The sequence below is a fragment of the Neophocaena asiaeorientalis genome, unplaced genomic scaffold (genome assembly GCF_003031525.2).
Source record: "Neophocaena asiaeorientalis asiaeorientalis breed wild unplaced genomic scaffold, Neophocaena_asiaeorientalis_V1.1 scaffold251, whole genome shotgun sequence".
Classification (NCBI taxonomy): domain Eukaryota; kingdom Metazoa; phylum Chordata; class Mammalia; order Artiodactyla; family Phocoenidae; genus Neophocaena; species Neophocaena asiaeorientalis.
This window is the reverse complement of record NW_020173377.1, coordinates 6056309-6076390: the sequence shown is the minus strand read 5'-3', so window position 1 is coordinate 6076390 and position 20082 is coordinate 6056309. Positions and strand designations below refer to the sequence as shown.

At 44.4% G+C, this 20082-nt stretch overlaps 1 protein-coding gene across 4 annotated transcripts in view; it reads right to left on the bottom strand.

The window, feature by feature from the left end:
- FLNB (filamin B) overlaps window positions 1-20082 on the bottom strand; it is a 138848-nt gene that overhangs the window by 54993 nt on the left and 63773 nt on the right. For all 4 annotated transcript variants that reach the window (XM_024746378.1, XM_024746379.1, XM_024746380.1 and 1 more), the window contains exons 5-16: window positions 13259-13377; window positions 12325-12402; window positions 11254-11416; window positions 10498-10695; window positions 7745-7882; window positions 5968-6094; window positions 4862-4998; window positions 3231-3424; window positions 2106-2219; window positions 1369-1512; window positions 992-1115; window positions 495-655 (exon numbers count right to left, since the gene is read on the bottom strand). In XM_024746378.1, the coding sequence (XP_024602146.1) occupies window positions 495-655; window positions 992-1115; window positions 1369-1512; window positions 2106-2219; window positions 3231-3424; window positions 4862-4998; window positions 5968-6094; window positions 7745-7882; window positions 10498-10695; window positions 11254-11416; window positions 12325-12402; window positions 13259-13377 (1697 nt within the window). The remainder of the gene's footprint in view (window positions 1-494; window positions 656-991; window positions 1116-1368; window positions 1513-2105; window positions 2220-3230; window positions 3425-4861; window positions 4999-5967; window positions 6095-7744; window positions 7883-10497; window positions 10696-11253; window positions 11417-12324; window positions 12403-13258; window positions 13378-20082) is intronic.

Sequence of the window (20082 nt, the reverse complement as noted above, 5' to 3'; positions counted from 1 at the left end):
TAAGGCACAGACCTTTCTCCTGAGGTCCCTGTATCTTTACGTAAGATGACTCTGAATCACCAGGATTCCATTATTCCCTGTTTTAGGGTACTGCGCCTCCTTGTCTTCATTATCACATGTAAGTATGAATTCTGTCTGAAATTCAAAACCCCTCTCCCTAGAAAAGTTTAAAGCCTGAGGCCAAGGTCATCATTTCAGTGAAAGTATAGCACACATCTAGAAACGAATTACGTTTCATTCAAAAACCGGATGAAAGTTTGTAACGATCCAATTTCTTTCCAGAGTCTGGCTTTTAACCACTGACTACACGGCCCCACTTTTGTTAGAAAGTGGTACAATTTTAGTTCTGGGTGTGTTTGTTCCTTCTTGGTTTTAAGGAAGCAGAGAGGAAAACTATTGGGCGGAGTTCTCAAGACACCTTCCCTGTTGCTGAAAAAAGCAAAAAGGAAATATGAACACAGGTGGCCAGAAAGAACCCAAGTCCAAACACACACCTGAGAGGCAAAGAGAACTTTGATAGTGTATCGCCCGGCGGCAGGAGGCACATATTTGACAGTAAACGTGTCATTGGCGTTGTGAATAATGTCAAAATCCACGTCTTCCTCATCGTCACTTAACACCCGGGCATCACATTTAATGCCAACGCTGACATCACCTGGAACAGACCAGCTTATTAGCACCGGTTTACAAGAAACAGCACGTCCCATGCAATCACTTCCAGCTCAGGCTCACACCCCAGAAAAGCAACTGGGAAGTTTCCAGTAAGAAACCTGAGAAAGGGATGGTATTTAAATAATGGTTTTGCAGACAGAACGGAGGATTAGCAAAGATATCACCACGGAACTGACACACAGGCTCATCAGATGAACAATTACCTATTCAGGTGGGTTAATATCTCCTGGTTCAAAGTTCATTACCCATGAAACATTACAAAGAGAACTTCCTTCCCCAAGAAACAACAAGCACTGAGTCGGGTGAAGCCCCCTCTCACCTTCGCCAGCCTCGGTACAGTCCACTGTGAAGTGAGTAGGCTCGTGCGCCTTCAGTCCACTTCTCTCCACTCCTGGCCCAAACACTTTGACCTTCTGGGGATGGCTACCCTGCCTGATGTTGACCTAGAGAGGACGGGGAGAAAAGTTGTAATCAAGTTCTTCTCCCCATGGATCCAGTAAAGACACTCTCAGTTGTTAGAATGTTATACTTCTGGGCAATCTACAGCACTCGGCCCTTTGGGCCACTCCATCTTCCAAGGCCCACCAAGCATGGGTCTTTCCATATATTTACCTTGGCCATCAAGCATGGAGTCCAGACTGGCCTCAGGACTGGGCTTTTTCATTACCACGACCAAGGTTTCACCTCACAACCTACCCTGTAAGGGCTGTGCGGGATGTTGACACCTCCCCAGACCACGGCAATGGTGTGCTTGATGGGCTTCACCGGGGTGTAGGAGCAAGCGTAGGTGCCATCCATCCGGCTCTGCATCTGGATGTCAATGGGCTGGCCGTCCCCGTCCTGCAGAAGGGCAGAGGCTAAGAACAGAGCCGACCCTCACACTGTCTCCATCCACTGTGGCCTCCCAAGACAACCAAGTCACTGCTCACTCATCCCACAAAATCTCGTGGAACACCTATGATAGCACCTATGAACACAAGTGATAAAACACTACATGCATGTACGCATTTTTACTTACTAAGAGAAAACGGTCCCAAAAGAAAGCCATGGTCACTCAGTGCTTCTTAATTTTAATTCCTGCATTTAAATCCTTGGGCCAAATTCAATTAAATTAGATAAATATATTTGATAAACCCTTGTTTACAAACCCTCCCATCACAGTGTAAGTAGCTTCGGCCACACTGAAGGACATTTACAGGGAAATCTGAAACAATCAAGCCTCATTTCCACGGAGCACAAATCATAAAAATTTGCCCCTTGCTTTACATGTTAGAATCTCATTTAGTCCTCACATAAACCCTACAAAATAAACATTGTTATTCGCAGTGTGTGGATGAGGAAACTGAGGATCAGATGGACTGAGCGACTTTCCATTACGTGGATGGATCCTGTTACCTGACAATTACCTGCACGGGTCGTCCCTAGAAACTTACCTGAGCAAATATCTTTAAGGGAGCTTTGCCGGCATCCTTAGGATCCACGGTGAACTCGGCCAGATTGTTGACAATGCACCCAGATTTCTCCAAACCTGGCCCGTATGCTTGAACCTGGGGCAAAGGGCCAATAGTGATTCTCTTTCTGTGTAATGTTCTAACTGTGTTCCTATCAGAAGACTGGTAACCAGGAAATGGGAGAAAAGGAAAACAACTGTGTCTGGCTTCACAGTACCTACATAATAGGATGGTTACGGGAAGGAAAATGCTAAAGTAGGCTGGGACTTAAAAATAAAAACATGCCGGAGAAAAAGTCTGTAAAACCAGGCCCCAAACTGGCCTGGTGCTCCCTGCCTTAATCTGTGCAGTAACCGGGGCAGGGACCTCCAGCCATGCCCACCTCCAGTTTCAATGCTCCTGCTTTGTGAGGGCTCAGAACCTCTCCCACTGACAACACTCCAAAAGTTTGCAGCCCCAGAGAGTAAAGGACCAGCAGTTGGCCAAAGACGAGCAGCTGCCAGCCTGGACTGATGTCACCCTACGGTCAGCTGTCCAGGTGGGCCAACAGCAGCACACATGGCAGGGGCAAGGGTTCCTCCTGTCAGCCAGGCTGGCTCAGACTTGATGCTAACCAGCTTGCTAAATGTTTGAGAGAAGCTCTTGCAAACACTGCTCCAAGTTAAGAGAAGGGGAGCTGGGGAGGAAAATTTTAAAACCTTTATCTATGGATCACCTTGAAATAATAACTATAGCAAGTGGCAAGACTGAAATATGATGCTCGGGGTTGCGAGAAAATAGCAGCTTACAGAGCCCCCTCTGTGGGCCAGGCACTGTTCTAAGGGCTGTCTTCATTCACATTACCTCCTTGAATCATGACAGAAACTCTAAGAAGCAGACACTCGCATCATTCCCGTTTGATAGAGTCAGAGAGGTAAGTTACGTGCCCCATGTTACAAATGTACTAAGAGGTACTACCAGGCTTCTAATTCAGGCCTTTTTCCTTCCTAAGCTCTCAAAGGCTCTCCTCTGCGATTTCTCCACATGCTGCTCAAGGAAACTCTGTGGGCACTGGGAGGAGTGCCAGGAGCCAGAGAAGAGAGCCCAGAACATGACAAGTTGATTCACCAGATCCGGGTTGTAGTCTCCCGAGGCGGGGTGGATGTAGGCCATGTAGGGACTGTCTTTGATGTCCTCATCGTCACACATGATGTGAACGGCATATTCACCGGGCTCCTTGGGCCAGTACTTGACATCACACGATCCGTCGTTCTGGTCATCATACTCAATCTTTGCCTGGGAGGGGCCTTCAATAGCAAACCCTGGGGGATAGGGTGGGAGGATCCCCCTGGTTACACGGCGGAAGGTATCTAGTCTGGGTTACTACTAACCCACTCCCTCCGCCTCCCTGAAAACCAAGTGTTAGCCAGAAGATTGAAATCTGTTTAGGTCCCTTTCCCACAAAACCAAGCCTACTGAGTCTTCACTAGAGACAGAAGGTTGGATTTTATACTTTTTTTTTTTTTTCAAACATCGTCAAAGAGGAAGGTCAACCAGCAAATCTTTCTGTTGGCAATATGGCAACACAAGCCAAAAGCCTTAAAACAATGCCCATCCTTTGTCCCACCAAATCCACTTCTGGGCTTTTATCTGAAGGAAGTAACCAAGGATGTGTGTAAACAGTTAGATACAAGGATATATATACAGCATTGTTTTTATAGCAAAACTCTGGAAATAACTAGAGAGCCTAACAGTAGCTATATCGATGGACTGTAATTCCACAGAAGCCATGGGAAATCCAGACACAGCCTAGATTTGCCTGAGGCAGAAAGATATAAAGGCTACCCCCAGATATTTCTGCAGCAGATCAATATTCGTATGCCTATGTACAGGGAAAAAGTCTGCAAGGATATACCTAAAGGCTTAATATTACCTCTAGTCTACAAGGATATACTGGATTGGCCAAAAAACTTCGTTCGGGTTTTTCCGTAACATCTTACGGAAAACCCGAAAGAACTTTTTGGCCAGCCCAATATTAAGATGTTTATTATTTCTCTAAAAGGAAAAATTCAATGTGATTTCCTCTTTCCCCCTCTTTGCTTATTTCTGTTAGCTAACACAGAGGTCCTCAAACTTTGGCCGCTGGGCCAAATCTGACCCACTGCCTGTTTTTGCAGATAAGGAACACAGCCATACTCCCTCACCTACGGATTTTCTATGGCTGCTTTCACGCTACAAGGCAGTCATATAGTTGCGACAGAGAGAATATGACCCGCAGTACTGATATATTTGCTATCTGGTCCTTTACAGAGAGAGAGGTACTGATCATTGTTCTAAAATGATCATATATACATCAGATGTTTACTTAAAATATACTCAGTTATGCTCCAAAGAGTATTTACTCCCCAAATTTCTAGTTTGAGCAAAATTCATTCACTGATCTAAACTCAGGATCAGTCAGTAATATCTGCCGTGCGCCTACTGTGTTCCTGGCGCTGTTTTAGACACAACATCCATAAAAGGCCTCTGCCCTCAAGGTGTTGTGGATGAATGAATGCTGGTGCCAGAGGCAGAGGGCAACTGGAAGGTCAGGGGGAGATGGGAACTGCAATTCCACAGCAGTACCCAGAGGTGGCCTCAGATGGTCAAGCGGCCAGGAAGCCCCGGGTAGTGAGGCTGAGAGGAGGCCTCAATACACAGCCTGACACGTAATCCAGGTACCCTGCAATCTCAGCTCACCAAAAGCTGCTTCCACTCACCCAGAGACCCCACCTCAGAACCAACGGACTCCACCACGAAGTCCGCCGACCGCCCAACAATCCCGCCATGGAGGCCAGGGCCCCATGCACGGACTTTCTGCATGCCTGCTTCAGGGCCAACTTGAACTTCAAAGGGGCTAGAAGAAAAGGAACAGAGGAACCATTAAAGAGGAGCAAAGAAGGGGCTACGTACAGCTATAAGCTCTTTACACATATTCTTTCCACTGGCCTGATACTTTTCCCTGCAGTCCCAATCTCCAGCCAAGCCCTTCCTCCAGCCAAGCAGGTTCCCCCACCATTGTTATGTCAACAATACCATGTAATGGGGCTGCTTCAAGCCACACTGCCTTGCACTATCCTGGTCATTTACCTTTTGTGTGCAGGGCTTACCAGACTGTGAGCCCGGGAAGGCTAAGAGAATGCATACTTTTCTATCTGCTGCTTATGCTATAACAAGAAAACTAGGTTGACTAGGCTTTATCTCATACGCGAATGAATGTGCTTTAACTTTGGCACAGGAGATTCTTAAAAGTTTGCTTAGATTCTCAGAAACTTATAATATGCCCAGATATTTCTCAAGGTAAACTGAATTTATTCAGAGTTTAAAGTTGCCCCCAGGAAAGCTGGAAAGTATGTGAATGCAGGGAAGGCAACTGAAGCCCACAAGGCAAAGCTGTAGACTGTGTCCCTCGGTTCCTGACCACACTCACGCAGAGGATTCTAATGTAAACCATAGCAGATTTTGACATTTTATCCATGGCATTCCTGAACAGAGGCACACAGTGAAAGGAGAATCGCAGTATATATAAGGGATATAGACACTCAGCCCATTTGCTCTGTATTACTGTTCCTTCTGGCCTTCTGCCTCCCACCAGCCCCAAACCGACAGCATTTGATTTAAAGCAAGGCAGCTGAAACCACAGCGACTTTCTGCTGCTTTTGAGAACAGGCCAAATGTCTGTGTGCTGCTCTGAAAAAAGAAAAAAAAAAAAAGCTTTCAACAAAGCAGCTCTCTTTCCCTCCTGCAGCCCAGGAAGCCGCCACCACGAGTCTGCCCTGGGCCAAGCATGCTTCTGGAGAAGACGCAACTCCAGCTGGAGACTCACCTCTTTGGAATGTGGTGTCCCCCCCATGTGATGGCGATGCTATATTTCCCCGGGGTGCTGGGGTAATACTCAAATGCATACACTCCATCCAGAAAGCCTTTCTGCTTCACCAGCTCCTCCAGACCCTCTGTGGGAAGGAAGCACACCATCTTTCCAATGCAATCCTAGGCTCAGAACGAGAATCCACAAGACAAGGACAGAAAGACAGCGATATCCAGGGGGGCTTCCCTGGTGGCACAGTGGTTAAGAATCCACCTGCCAGTGCAGGGGGCACAGGTTCGAGCCCCGGTCTGTGAAGATCCCACATGCCGCGGAGCAACTAAGCCCGTGCACCATAACTACTGAGCCTGCGCTCTACAGCCTGCAAGCCACAACTACTGAGCCCACACGCCACAAGTACTGAAGCCCACGTGCCACAACTGATCCCACATGCTGCAACTACTGAAGCCCACACACCTAGTGTCTGTGCTCTGCAACAAGAAGCCACTGCAATGAGAAGCCCACGCCCCACAACGAAAAGTAGACCCCACTCGCCGCAACTAGAGAAAGCCCGCACGCAGCTTCACGCAGCCAAAAAAGAAAGAAGCCACCCATTTAGCCGCCCACAAAAATTGGAGAGGGAGCGAACCCTTACGAGTATTTGGCATGAGGCTGAGGTTAGTATCCCGGTATATCCTTTTCAACTAAAGCCAGATAATGAAAGCGAGAAAGCTCTTATATGCTGTCTCCAAGAGGACAGGTTTTAGAGGCTACCCCAAAAACTCCAGACTGAGCCATCAGGCAGGAACTTGTTTTATGTTGAGCCCTGAGGTTTGGCTGGGAAAGCCATTTAGTAAAGCAAGAATCCAAGGTCAGAAAAAACACGCCTCCTCAGTCCCTGTAACAACAAGCCAAGGTAGCGGGGGCAGCCCCAGAGCAGCCTGACACCAGGTCTGGGCAGTCTAGAGCCTCGGCTGCCCTCAGGGCACTGCCTGCCCCAAAGCTCAGTGCTCTGAGATCAAACATTAACTTTCTGGAGCTCAGAACATTCCTGCCCCAGCCTGTTAGGAATACAAAGGGTGAGAGCAGTCCTGGAGCAGGAAGCTGAAGATTCCACAAAGCTTGGAAGTGAAACTGCCAAGGCTGTTGCACCTGCAACTAGAAATGCCGAGCTGCTTCTCTGATCTGGGGGAAAACTGGAGGATGGAGCAGATACCCGTCTTCCTGCTCTCTGTCTCCTTTCCCAAGACAGAGCAAGAATGAGCTGTAGGGTGCAAGGCACTCTTCCACAAATGGCATTAATCTACAAAGAAAACTTAATCTTAGGGAATTATCCTCCTTCTATAAGCAATGATCATAGTAATTAGGTACCTGACATCATTTCATCGTTTATAAAATGTAACCTGTAGAGGGAAAATTACTGGCTTTGGAAACTGGGCTTGAATTCCAGCTCAGATGCTTACAAGCTATGTGACCTTGGTCAAGACCCTTCCTCTCTGAGCCTAGGTTTCCTCAAAGAAAAAAAAAGGGGCCACTTCATGTTGCTGTTCTAACTCCATTATTTATTTCTATTCCCAGAAGCCTTAAAATAACATGAGGCTGTCAAGCCACCACTGTTCCCACATCCAGGGCAGACATTATTAAATGATCACTGTTTCCTTCTGCATGGAGCCCTGAGAGCCTCAAACCTTTGACATAGCGCTCTGGGATAAATTGATCAGAACTGGCTGTGCAATGATCCATGGCTGCAAAGCTGGCCGAAATCATACCTGAGATGGGGAAACAAAGGAGCACTTACTAGGACCCTTTACGGTTACGCCGAGCTCTCCACTTCCAGCAGCTTTGGTGTCGACCTTGAAGTCTGCAGTTTCTCGGATGCGAATGCCTTTTGGCTGTAGGCCTCGGCCACTGGCCCGGCAGGCATTTGGATTACAGGCTGCAAGCACAGTTTCAACATCAATTCAACCTTTCATTCTTTAGTCCGAGTTGAGCAAGCCAAGGTAACTTTGAGCCACCCGCCAAGAAAATGTTTGCTTTACACAAAGAGTATGCAGCAGCTGTCTGAGACCAGGGGTCCCGTTCAGGGAGCACACCAGGCTAGCAAATAAAGACACAACATAACTTTGTCCGGCCACACTGCACAGGGACTGGGGAAAAATTACTTTGGCAAAGAAAGCAGGAGAGCACAGCGTGGATTTGCTGGGCTCCTGGTAGTGGCTGAATTCTGGCGTTTATCCTCTTGGTGGTGAAAGAGAGTTAAGACCTAGGGCTGGACATTGTTCAAACCTCATTGCCATACTCAAGGGCCCAGTAATTGGGAAGACTGGGTCTACTTGGAAAATGGAGCACTTGAAAACATCTGACCTTGTTCCAAACTTTAGATCAGCCATTTCTAAGTCTAAATGTTGCTGTCTTCCACAGGAAGAGCCAGAGGATAGCTCAAAAAAAGACCAGGTCAACCCCACCTCAGCCAAGGCAGATAAACATTTCAGTGCTGTCTGTTACAAGGTCCTCAGAATGTGGGCAGCTATAAATGCAACAATTAGGAATAAACACCACTCTCAATTTGAATTCTAGCTCTAGTTAAAAAACCCAAAGTTGTAAGTCTAAAAATTAAGTACAAAGGTAGCTTCTAACATTCCTTACATAAGAGTTCCACAAAACTGTTCCATGGGGTTTGTCAGAAGGTCGACAAAAGACATTCTTGGGGCTCCCCGCTCCCAAAAAAAAAAAAAAAAAAAAAAAAAAAAAGACATCCTTGTGCCCTAGGACTTTTTTGACAACATGAGCTACCTTCTCATCGAGTATAGAAACAGGAGATTAATGGGTAAAATGTCACATTGCTCCTTTCCAAACATGACACTGCGTATCTGACAGCTCTCTATACGCTAGGGGGGTCACAAACTCCAGAAGACAAGACTCTTTACAGAAGGAAGATAGTTCCTCCTCTGGCTCGTCCTCCCTGCAATGTCCTCAGGTGGACATTCCCAAAGAGACATACACACACCCTTGGAGCAGAGATGCTTTTATGTGGTTCATGGATGAGCATAAGTTTATTGGTTTTCCACTGTAAAACTGACATAAAGCTTCTTTTTTCTTAAAATCATTTAAGTGGAGGAAGGGATAGTACATCAAAAGAAAAACTATTAATTAAATACTAACTAATAGAAGTGACAGATGGATATGCCAGAAATGAAAAAGGTCGTCCATGAGTGAGAGGAAGTCAGAAAACACCACCGGAACTAGGAAAGCTGTTCAAAATTCTTTCTTGCATTATGTCAAAGGGAATTCTGCTCCTGAATACATTGGGTTGTTTTTTTTTTTCTTTGTCAAGGGGAGAAAAGTTGGCCATACCAGAAATAAGCCACAACAGCATGACAGGACTTCCCTTGGAGGGTTTAAATGCGTCTTTAAAAACAACAACAACAACTCATGGAAATTCTGAACATGGGCAACAGCCTCAACATCAAAAGGATAACCGCTCAGTTCATATAAACACTAAATGGAACTAAAGAGCTTGAAGGCAACCACGTGATTTTCCACTATCTTGAGATGTCTTAGTGATGTTTAAATGTAATTAGAGAGTGGGTTTGGGGTCTGGCTGGACAAGTGGTACTAACACCTGCACTGTAATTTCCCGAAGTCACAAACAGCACAGGTCTGGTTGACAACTGCAGGCAGCACAAAGAACTGGCAATGGAAGCCCCACCAACCAGCCCTTACCAAGCGAGATGCCTCTGGCCCAGTGCTTTCAACTAGGAAGCCAACAGCTTCGGGGTCCAGGCTGGCCCAGAGGCAGGATTCAGAAGAGGAAGCCAGGTCTGCAGGTGCAGATGCAGAGGACAGAACAGGGAGAGGCAAGTATTGGTTAGAAAAGGTAGCAGAGTTGGGGGAAAAAAAAAAAAAAGAGTAACAAAGTCAGAAGGAAACAGTCTAACGTTAGAGAAAAATGCATGCTTCTGGCTGCAGAGGAAGTTTAACAGCATGGTTAAGGGGTTGACAGAGACCATGGTTCTATTCCTACTGAGGCCTACTCCACAGTCACTGATACCTTATGATACCTAAGCCTTGTGTCTCCGCCTGCAGACTGGAGATAACAATAGCCCCTGCAACACACTGGCTGGTGTCATGATTAGATGCAAGTGTGCTCAGTGCCTGACAGCCAGTAAAGGAGGCTGCAGGGCACCAGCAATGCCACTGCTGTTAACATCAGCCACAAACGCCACTCCTCAAACAGCTTCAGTCCTGTATCTCTCAGTGAGGATCATGAATCCTAATATGAGTGTTTTGGGGCAGATTAAATAAGTTAATACATAAAGCACTTAGGTCACTGCATGGCTCATAGGAAGATATTAGTATTAATATCTTGAGGACAAAGTAGATACTAGTATTAATGTCTTGAGGATACTTCCTGCCAAAGGGGCCCTGGCAGCAAAGGGACAGGCCTGAGTTCAGTGCTGGGCCCTGACCATTCTCGTGGCCTCACAGCCCAGTCATGCACAGCTAGCCTGAATGACAGAAGCAGATGCGGTCAGCTCCCCTGGCACTCACCTTCCCCGACCTGTACAATGAAGGGACTCTTAGGAATGGTGTCCCCAGCAAAGGAGACCTTGACCACATGGGGGCCAGGCTGCACTGGTTTGTACACACATCGATACACCTGGTTTCCTCTGTCTTCCACGAGCAACTCCACGGTGTTCTTCCCCTGGGGATCTTCCACCACCACACCAATGTCACCCACGCCAGCACCTAGCAGACAGAGAACATTCCACGAGCCCAAGTCACCCTCTAGAAAGCTCCCTGCTGATGAGGGCAAAAGTAGGTAGAAAATGCAAACTGCAGGAGACAGAGAGGTACGCAGAAGGTTCACACCTGGACCTGTTTCCCGGTGGAGGGGAGGAGAGTCATAGCCAACTTTCCTTTTCTCCCATTCTCTATTTTCTACATTGAAAAGAAAACTGACAATTCAAGAATTGTGGTTTATTCATCCCCTTTCTTACCAGCCCCCACCCAGGACCTTGCATGGAATTTGGTCCAGTAGATGATTCATAAACCTTAGTTCTTTGGAATATTTATTTAGCCAAGTCAGAAATGTATACAGAAATTATTAATAATAATCCAAGTTAAGCTTGAGTATGAGATTTTAGAGAAGAAAAGCTGATTTTGAAAAATGTAAGAATATAACCAACACATTTGAAAAAGCTGTTTTTGTTGTTGGTTCTTCAATTTAAAACACGAAGTGTCAGGCATCCCAAGCCTTCAGGTTCCTGAGGATTATCTCAGGCTTTGCAAGAGGAGAGGTGTTACCTGCTGTGTAGATGTCAAAGTAGGTGGGCTTATTGGCGATGTTCCCAGCAGCTTCCAAGCCCGGACCTTTCGCAGTGACTTTACTGGCGTCTCCCTGGGCCTTGTCGACATTTACTTCGAATGGGCTCTTGGAGATGTGCTGTCCTGCAAAGAGGACTGTAACCTACAAGTGACAGGCAGGTGAGACATCATCACTTCTTCCTGCTCAGCGAGAACACTGTATAAAGCCACATACACCGACAGCCTGCTCGTTCATCCTCCCGATCATACACACAAAGGTGAGGGAACCAGGAGCCCTGGGGAAGTGGCCTCAATGGGACTCCCATCCGGCTCCACCAGTCACACAGCTGGGCCTGGGACATCACGCCTTTCGCAAATTAAAACACATCAGACATGCCTAAATTAGCCTCTATAGTAGGATATACGCAAATACTTATACTTCAGTCTCTAGACAATGGACTCTTAAGGCAGCTGCAAGTGAGACCCCGTCTCCCTAATATAATGCACGGTTCTAGAATTTCAAACCTAAGAGTCAAAGTATTTTTCAAGGGACCAAGATCATTTTCAGATACATGGATTTGAGACACAGTACAGATTTCCATCTCAACTTTGAGTCAAAGTTCTCATCTTTTAAATTTTAAGGGTTATCAGGTTGGGTGGGCCACTGGCCTCCACTATAGTCATTTGGCCTTCTGTGCACCCAGGCTTCGATGTTGACAGAGGCTGCAGAGCACCGTGAAGAAGGATACTTAAGGAAGCATTAAAGACAAAGAACCCACAGCTTAGCATTTACACTCCAGGCTTGCAGCTACAATTATCAGTTACCTAGGTGGAGTCACAAAAATCTTATGACATTGCAAAGGACTTAGTGGAATTCAACCAATCTGCACGTAGTAACTAATGTGTTAAGTCTGACTCGGAGGGATCCCAAATTTTCTACAATGAATGTGGATACTTTTATAAACAGAAAGGAAAATCAGAAGTGAAGTTAAGAAAACCACTCTTCTTCCACATATAACGAAGCAGGCTCAGAAGGGCAGTCCAAGCAAAGGCCATGACGCCTTATCTTACTTTGTGTAGTCCGGTGACCTTGGGCAGATACTCCACAGAGTATGTCTTGTTCTTATCGCTGTCAGGGGTCACTTGTGCCTAGGACGGAAGATGAGCAACAGTTAGAGAAGGTGCCGGCTGTGAGTGAAAGCATGCTATGCCAGCCAAGGTCCTGCAGCAAGGTGCCAGGCCAGGAATCTGCCTTGGCTATTTTCTGCCCCACCACTCCTGCAGGATGCCCCAGGAGGGAAACAGCCTGAAGTCACAGAAACAAAATCACACAGCACAAAGGAACAACCCAGTCAGGATTCTCCACTGTCTCCTGGCTGTAACTCTCCAGATGAGAGAGACTATGAAGCAATTAATTTAAACCTTTATTGGCCCACTAGTTATTAGGAGCTTATGAAATGCCAGGCCCCGTGTCAGGTACCAGAAATAAAACAAATCAGGCACAATTCCTACCCAGTGGGAGAAACAGACAGTATGCCAGTAAGCTTAGAACTTCAGATGGTGCTAAGTACTGGGAATAAAATGTAGTCTTAAGAAGGTGAGTAGACAGAAGAAACAGTTATGTGCAAAGGCCCTGAGGGAGGAGCCAGAGGATGGTCAGCATGGGAAAAGAGTAGAGACTCAAAAAAAAAAAAAGAGTAGAGACTCAGTATTGTTACTGTATTGTATTTTATCAGTAACAATAGCTAGATCCTTTATAAAATAAAGGATACTTTATTTCATTATATTAAAAATTGTGTCCCTAGGTATGAATTTATATGATTTTTCAAGGCACAATCCTTGGGCAAGTTACTCTAACCTCTGTTAAGACTCAGGATCCTTTTGGTAAAAAACAGCTTTTGTGGTGAGCTTTCATGAGGCAAATGGAGGCACAGTCCCTGGGCCTGTTACAAACTCCAAAAGCTCCATGGGATGCTGACAGGAAAGGCAGCATCCTCCAACATACCTCCTCTTTGTTCCCTTCTGGGTCCTCGACAAACACCATCACGTCTCCTTGCCCGGCGCTGATGGTGTCCACAGTGAACTTGGCCGGCTGCTTCACCATGTTTCCAGTGAGCTCGATTCCTGTCACAGGTTTACACAAGCACATTACAAGCTGGGCCAGGCCCCAACACAGGCTATCACCCATCATGTCTCCTTCTGGGATCTGAGAGATGGGATCCAGCTCTGCCACTGTCACATGGGAGACGGCGACAAACTGTGATGAGGATAATCAAACAGGTCAAAACCCCTAATTTTGTCCTGGTTCTTTAAGCAACATCCAATTCTGAAATATTCAGCGCACTTAAGTCAAAAGGTTATACAACTGTGAAAATGACATGGTAACTAGTAGCAGTGGGGCTTGCCTTGAGGGGGAAGACGAATGAAGTGCAGAGAAGGGCTCTTTTTTTTTCTTTTTTTCTGCAGTACACGGGCCTCTCACTGTGGTGGCCTCTCCCGTTGCAGAGCACAGGCTCCGGACATGCCGGCTCAGCGGCCATGGCTCACCAGCCCAGCCGCTCCGCGGCATGTGGGATCTTCCGGGACTGGGGCACGAACCCGTGTCCCCTGCATCGGCAGGCAGACTCTCAACCACTGCACCACCAGGGAAGCCCGCTCATTTTTTATTAAAGAGAATTTTTTGTTTTTTGTCTTGGCCGTACCACGCAGCTTTCAGGATCTTAGTTCCCTGACCAGGGACTGAACCCGGGCCACCACAGTGAAAGCACCAGAGTCCTAACCACTGGGCCACCAGGGAATTCTATAAAGACGATTTTTTTATTACTTGAAATGTTTTTAAATTGGATTATTATTTTTTAATTAAACTTTTAATTAAGATGATTGAGCAAATTAATTTGAGATAGATTCACATACAGGTGTAAAAGATAATAATGCCCATTACCCAGTTCCCCAAATGGATACATCCTACAAAACACGAGTACAACATCACTACAAGGGAACTAACCTTGACAAAGTCAAGATACAGAACATTTCCATCCCACAGGGAACCCTCGTGTTGCCCTTTCATAGCTATCCCTTCAGAGTGCTACTCTGTAACCTCTCAGAGTACCAATCTGTTCTTCATCTCTATAATTTTATCATTTCTAAAATGTCATATAAATGGAACCACACATTATGTAAACTTTGGGGATTAGCTTTTTTCCACGAAGCATAATTCTCTGCAATTTCATTCAGGTTTTTGTGTGTATCAGTAGCTTGTTCTTTTTATCACTGAGTAATATTCCATGATATGAATGCACCACTGTTTAACCATTCACCAAGTGACAGACATCTGGGTTGTTTCCAGCTGTCTATTACTGATAAAGCTGCTATAAACATTCATGCACAGGGTTGTGTGTGTGGACATAAGTTTTCATCCCTCTGGATAAATGCCAAGGAGTGCAATTGCTAGGTCATATAGTAGTTGCATGTTTAGTTCTTTTTAACACTGTCAAACTGTGCTCCAGAGTGGCTGTAGCATTTTACATTCCCATCAGCAACGTATAAGTGTCTTGTCTTTCATCCTCTTAACTGCAAAAAGTTTCAAATTGTTTAAAAAAAGTTTTTTAAAGTAAAATCCAGCCCTCAGGCCCTTTGTCTACGCAACATTTTGAGTTCTGTTTGAGATGGTGTCCAGGTAGCCTCTAGGATGTAAGCTAAGGAAGCTTATCTTGCAAGAGTGGGGTGATCCAGAAGTGCACCCTTCATTGACAGAAAACCCTCACACAGTCCAGTGCTCATGTACCATGCCAAGACCTCAGCAGATCATACTTTTACAAATGTTTTAAGCTTTTTAACTTTGATGGGGTCCAACTGATCATTTTTTTTTCCCTTTATGGATCATGCTTTTGGTGTCAAGTCTAGGAATTCTTTGCCCAGTCCTAGATCCCAAAGATTCTCTTCTATATTTTTTTTCTAAAAGTTTTATAGTTATATGTTTTACATTTAAGTCTGTGATCCACTTTGAGTTAATTTTTATATGAAGTGTGAGACTTAGGTCAAGGTTTATTTTCTCTGCCTCTGGATGTCCAACTGCTATCGAATCCTGTGCGGAAAAGGCTCTCTTCCCTCCACTGAGTTCCCCCTGTGCCTTTGTCAAGAATCAATTGTGCTTATTTGTGTAGGTCTCTTTCTGGGTTCTCGATTCTGTTCCATTGATCAATGTGTCTATCCCTCCACCAATATCACATAATCTTGATTTCTGTAGCTTTATAATAAGTCTTGAGAGCAGGTAGCCTGAATCCTCCCACTTGCTTTTTCAAAATTGCTTTCCCTACTATAGTTCTTTTGTCTTTCCATATGTTTTAGAATAATAGTATTTTCTATATTTATAGAAAAAACTCTCGGGATTTTAATATCAATTGTGTTAAACTTATATGGGGAGAAATGACATCTTTACTTTTTCAACCCATGAAAACAGTGTATCTCTCCATTTATTTAGATCTTTTTGACTTCATCAGTGTTTTTGTAGTTTTCAGCATATAACTCCTATCATGTTTTATTACATTTCCACCTATTTCTCAGGTTTTTTTTGAGCAACTGTAAATGGCGAGGTACTTTTAATTTCAGTATCCTCGTGTTCATTCTGGTAGACAGAAATACAATGGATTTTTACATGCCGATCTTAACATCCCGTGACCCTGCTGAACTCATTTGTTCAAGATTTTTTTTTTCTGGGGGTAGATTTTTTATGGTTTTCTACATAGACAATCATGTCATCTACAAATAGGGACATTTTATTTATTGCTCTCCAATATGTACGTCTTTTATTTCCTTTTCTTGCCTGACTAGACTGGCTAAAATCTGCATCATTACGTTGAAAAACAGTGGTGAAAATGGACATCCTTACCTTGTTCCCAATCTTAGGGAACATGTTCAGTCTTTCACTATTATAATGTTAGCTGTAGGTTTTTCAGGGTGGCTACTCAAATTTCAAACTGAGGAAGTTCTTCTCTATTCCTCTTTTTTCTGAGTTCTTACCATGGATGGCTACTGAATTTTGTCAAATGTTTTTTATGTCAGTTGATACGATCACGTGATTTTTCTTCTTTAGCCTGTTAATATATGTTGACTGATTCTCTAATAATGAGCCAGCCTTGCATCCCTGGAATAAACCCTACTTGGTCATGATGTATATAATTCTTTCTAAATATTGCTGAATTTTATTTGCTCACATTTTATTGAGGACTTTTACATCTATACTCATGAGTGATACTGGTCTGCAGTTTCTTTTTTGGCACTGTCATTGTCTGATTTTGTTATTAGAGCAAAACTAGCTTGATAAAATGAATTGGGAAGTCATTCCCTTCTCATATTTTCTGGAAGAGATTGTGTAGATTTGGTGTTAATGTTTCTTTACATGTATGGTAGAATTCTCCAGTGAAATCATTTGGGCCGAGACTTCTTTCCCAAGATCTTTCAAATTACAAATTTAGTTTATTTAATGGATATAGGACCATGCAGGTTATCTATCTCATCTTGGCTGAGTTTTGGTAGTTTGTGGTTTTTGAAGAAAGTCTATTATAGTTATCCATATTTTTGCTTATCACGTTCTCTCTTCCTGTTATTCCAAAATTCCTTCTTTCATTGTTTCCTTTCTGTCCAGAGAATTTCCTTTCCCAATCCTTTTAGGGGATGTGCCCATAACAAATGGTTTTAGTTTTCCTTTATCTGAGAATGTCTTATTTCCACTTCATTCCTGAAGGATATTATCCCTGGATATAGGATTCTGGGTTGACAATCCTTTTCCTTCAGCACGTGAAAAATGTTGTGTCACTTCCTCCTGGCCTCTGTGATTTTTGATGAGAAATCTGTCATTCTATGTTTCCACCATACGTAAGATGTCATTTCTCTCCTGCTGCTTTCAAGCTTGTATTGTCTAGTTTCTTGAAGTCTGTCTAAGATGTGGCTTGGTGTGTGTGTGTGTGTGTGTGTGTGTGTGTGTGTGTGTGTGTGTGTGTGTGTGTATGTGTGTATTCTGCTTGGGTTTAGCTCAGCTTCTTGAATCTGTAGGTTTATGTTTTTTGGCAAATTTGGGAAGTTTTCAGCCATTGATCTGTTGAAGACATTGGGTCATTTGTTACTATACCTGGATTTACATTAGGTTTCCAATAAATAACCTAGTTTAAGAAAAATTGGTGATAGATTGTTATATAACAAGATAATGTTCATACCCTGTTAGGTATGAAATGCAAATTGAAGAAAATATAGAGTCTGAACTCATTTCGGCATATGGCTGGAAAGAAATACCTCCAATTATTTTTTTAATTTATTTAATTAATTTATTTTTGGTTGTGGTGTATGGGCTTCTCATTGCACTGGCTTCTCTTGTTGCAGAGCACAGGCTCTAGGCGCACGGGCTTCAGTAGTTGTGGCTTGTGGACTCTACTGCAGAGGTTCAGTAGTTGTGGCACACGGGCTTAGTTGCTCCGCGGCATGTGGGATCTTCCTGGACCAGGGCTCAAACCCATGTCCCCTGCACTGGCAGGTGGATTCTTAACCACTGCACTCCCAGGAAGTCCCTAAAGAGTTATTTATTATTTATTTAATTTATTTTTGGCTGTATCAGGTCTTAGTTGAGGCACGCGGGATCTTTGTTGCGGCGCACAGGTTTCTCTCTAGTTGTAGTGCGTGGGCTTAGTTGCCCTGCGGCATGTGGGATCCTAGTTCCCTGACCAGGGATCGAACCTGCGTCCCCTGCATTGGAAGGAAGGTTCTTTACCAGTGGAGCACCAGAGAAGTCTCTCTACATTTTTCTTTTGCTTAAAATTTACATAATGATTGGGTCATTTAACAAAAAGATTTAAGTATTTATAAATACCTGCTCCATCTGACTCTGACAGCCTGAGGAATGACCTACTCTGAACACTGTCCAAAGCCAGGGACTGGGCTTGTCTACCCTGGTTAACCATGGTTGGTTAGAGGCTGAACCACGTTCCACACTCTGTAAACTCCTTTGGAGCTAATGCTTACCGTGCAGAGAAACAACTGTTCCCTAGGATTATTCAGAATGAAGTGTGCTGAGGGCTCACTATACAGCAACTGCTCCATACAGAACACAGGTTTCATTAAAGGTTTCTGCTTAGCTCATGCATTCACGCTTTCAACATACCGAACTGCACAAGGGATCCCACCACAAAGACCTGTTTGTGGCTGTAGATTAACCTCACCCTGGCCCTCTCTCCTTTCAGTTAATGGGTCTCAGTGAATGGATCTGCAAATGCTAACCGGCTGGTAACTGCAACCTGATCAACATCCAAAATAAAATAAAACAGGGACTTCCCGGGCTTCCCTGGTGGCGCAGTGGTTGAGAGTCTGCCTGCTGATGCAGGGGACACAGGTTCGTGCCCCAGTCCGGAAAGATCCCACATGCCACGGAGCGGCTGGGCCCATGAGCCATGGCCGCTGAGCCTGCGCATCCAGAGCCTGTGCTCCACAACAGGAGAGGCCACAACAAAAAAAAAACCAAATAAAACCCAAAAAAAAACAAAAAAAAATCAGGGACTTCACTGGTGGTCCAGTGGTTAAGAATCTGCCTGCCAATGCAGGGGACGCAGGTTCGATCCCTGGTCCATGAAGATCCCATGTGCCATGGAACAACTAAGCCCATGGCCACAACTACTGAGCCTGTGAGCCACAACTACTGAGGCCCGTGCACCTAGAGCGCGTATTCTGCAACAAGAGAAGCCACCACAATGCGAAACCTGCACACCGCAACAAAGAGTAGCCCCCACTCGCTGCAACTAGAGAAAGCCTGCACGCACCAATGAAGACTCAGCGCAGCCAAAAATAGATAACTAAATTAATTAATTAATTAAAAGAGTACATACTGTATATAAATAAACAAACAAACAAACAAATAAATAAAACCAAACCTGCCAACCGTTCTAGAAACTAGAAGATGAAATGTTCTCTATGCCTTGGTTCTGTTGGCAGAAATAAAACAATGTGGCCACATAGGAGAGAACAAATTGTCCCTCCCCTTGTCTCATCATGGACAACGTAATATCTAAGGTGCTGCCCATGTGGCCTCACATGTGGCCCTGCTCCCTAAAATGACCATTTTGTCTTCCTACTTAAAAAGAAAAAAAATTAAACACAGAATTACCATATGATCCAGCAACCCACTTCTAGGTATATCCCCCCAAAACCGCAAGTATAGACTCAGATACTTATATACCCATGTTCACAGCAGTATTATTCACAATAGCTAAAAGGTAGAAACAACCCAAATGTCCATTGACAGAAAAATGGATAAACAAAATGTGGAATATATATACAATGGAGTATTACTTAGCTTTAAAAAGGAATGAAATTTTGATACATGTAACAACATGGATGAACCTTGCAAACACCATGCTACATGAAGTAAGCCTAACACAAAAAGACAAATACTGTATGAGTCCACTTATGACATACCTAGAGTTGGCAAATTCATAGAAACAGAAAGTAGAAAGGTGCCTGCCAGGGCCTGGGGGGAGGTGGGGATGGAGAGTTACTGTTTAATGGATACAGAGTTTCAGTTTGGGAAGATGCAAAAACTCTGGAGATGAATAGTGGTGATGGTCTCACAACACAGTGAATGTATGAATGTACTTAATGACACTGAATGGTACATCTAAAAATAGTTAAATTAGTGAATGTTGTGCTATACGCATTTTACCACAACAAAAAAATGCAAAGAATACACACATATGCATACATATGTGTGTGTATATGTTTCCTACCTAAGTGCATACAACTTATAGAGAGGCAGATGAAGGAAATGGCAATGACTAGCCACATTCCTTG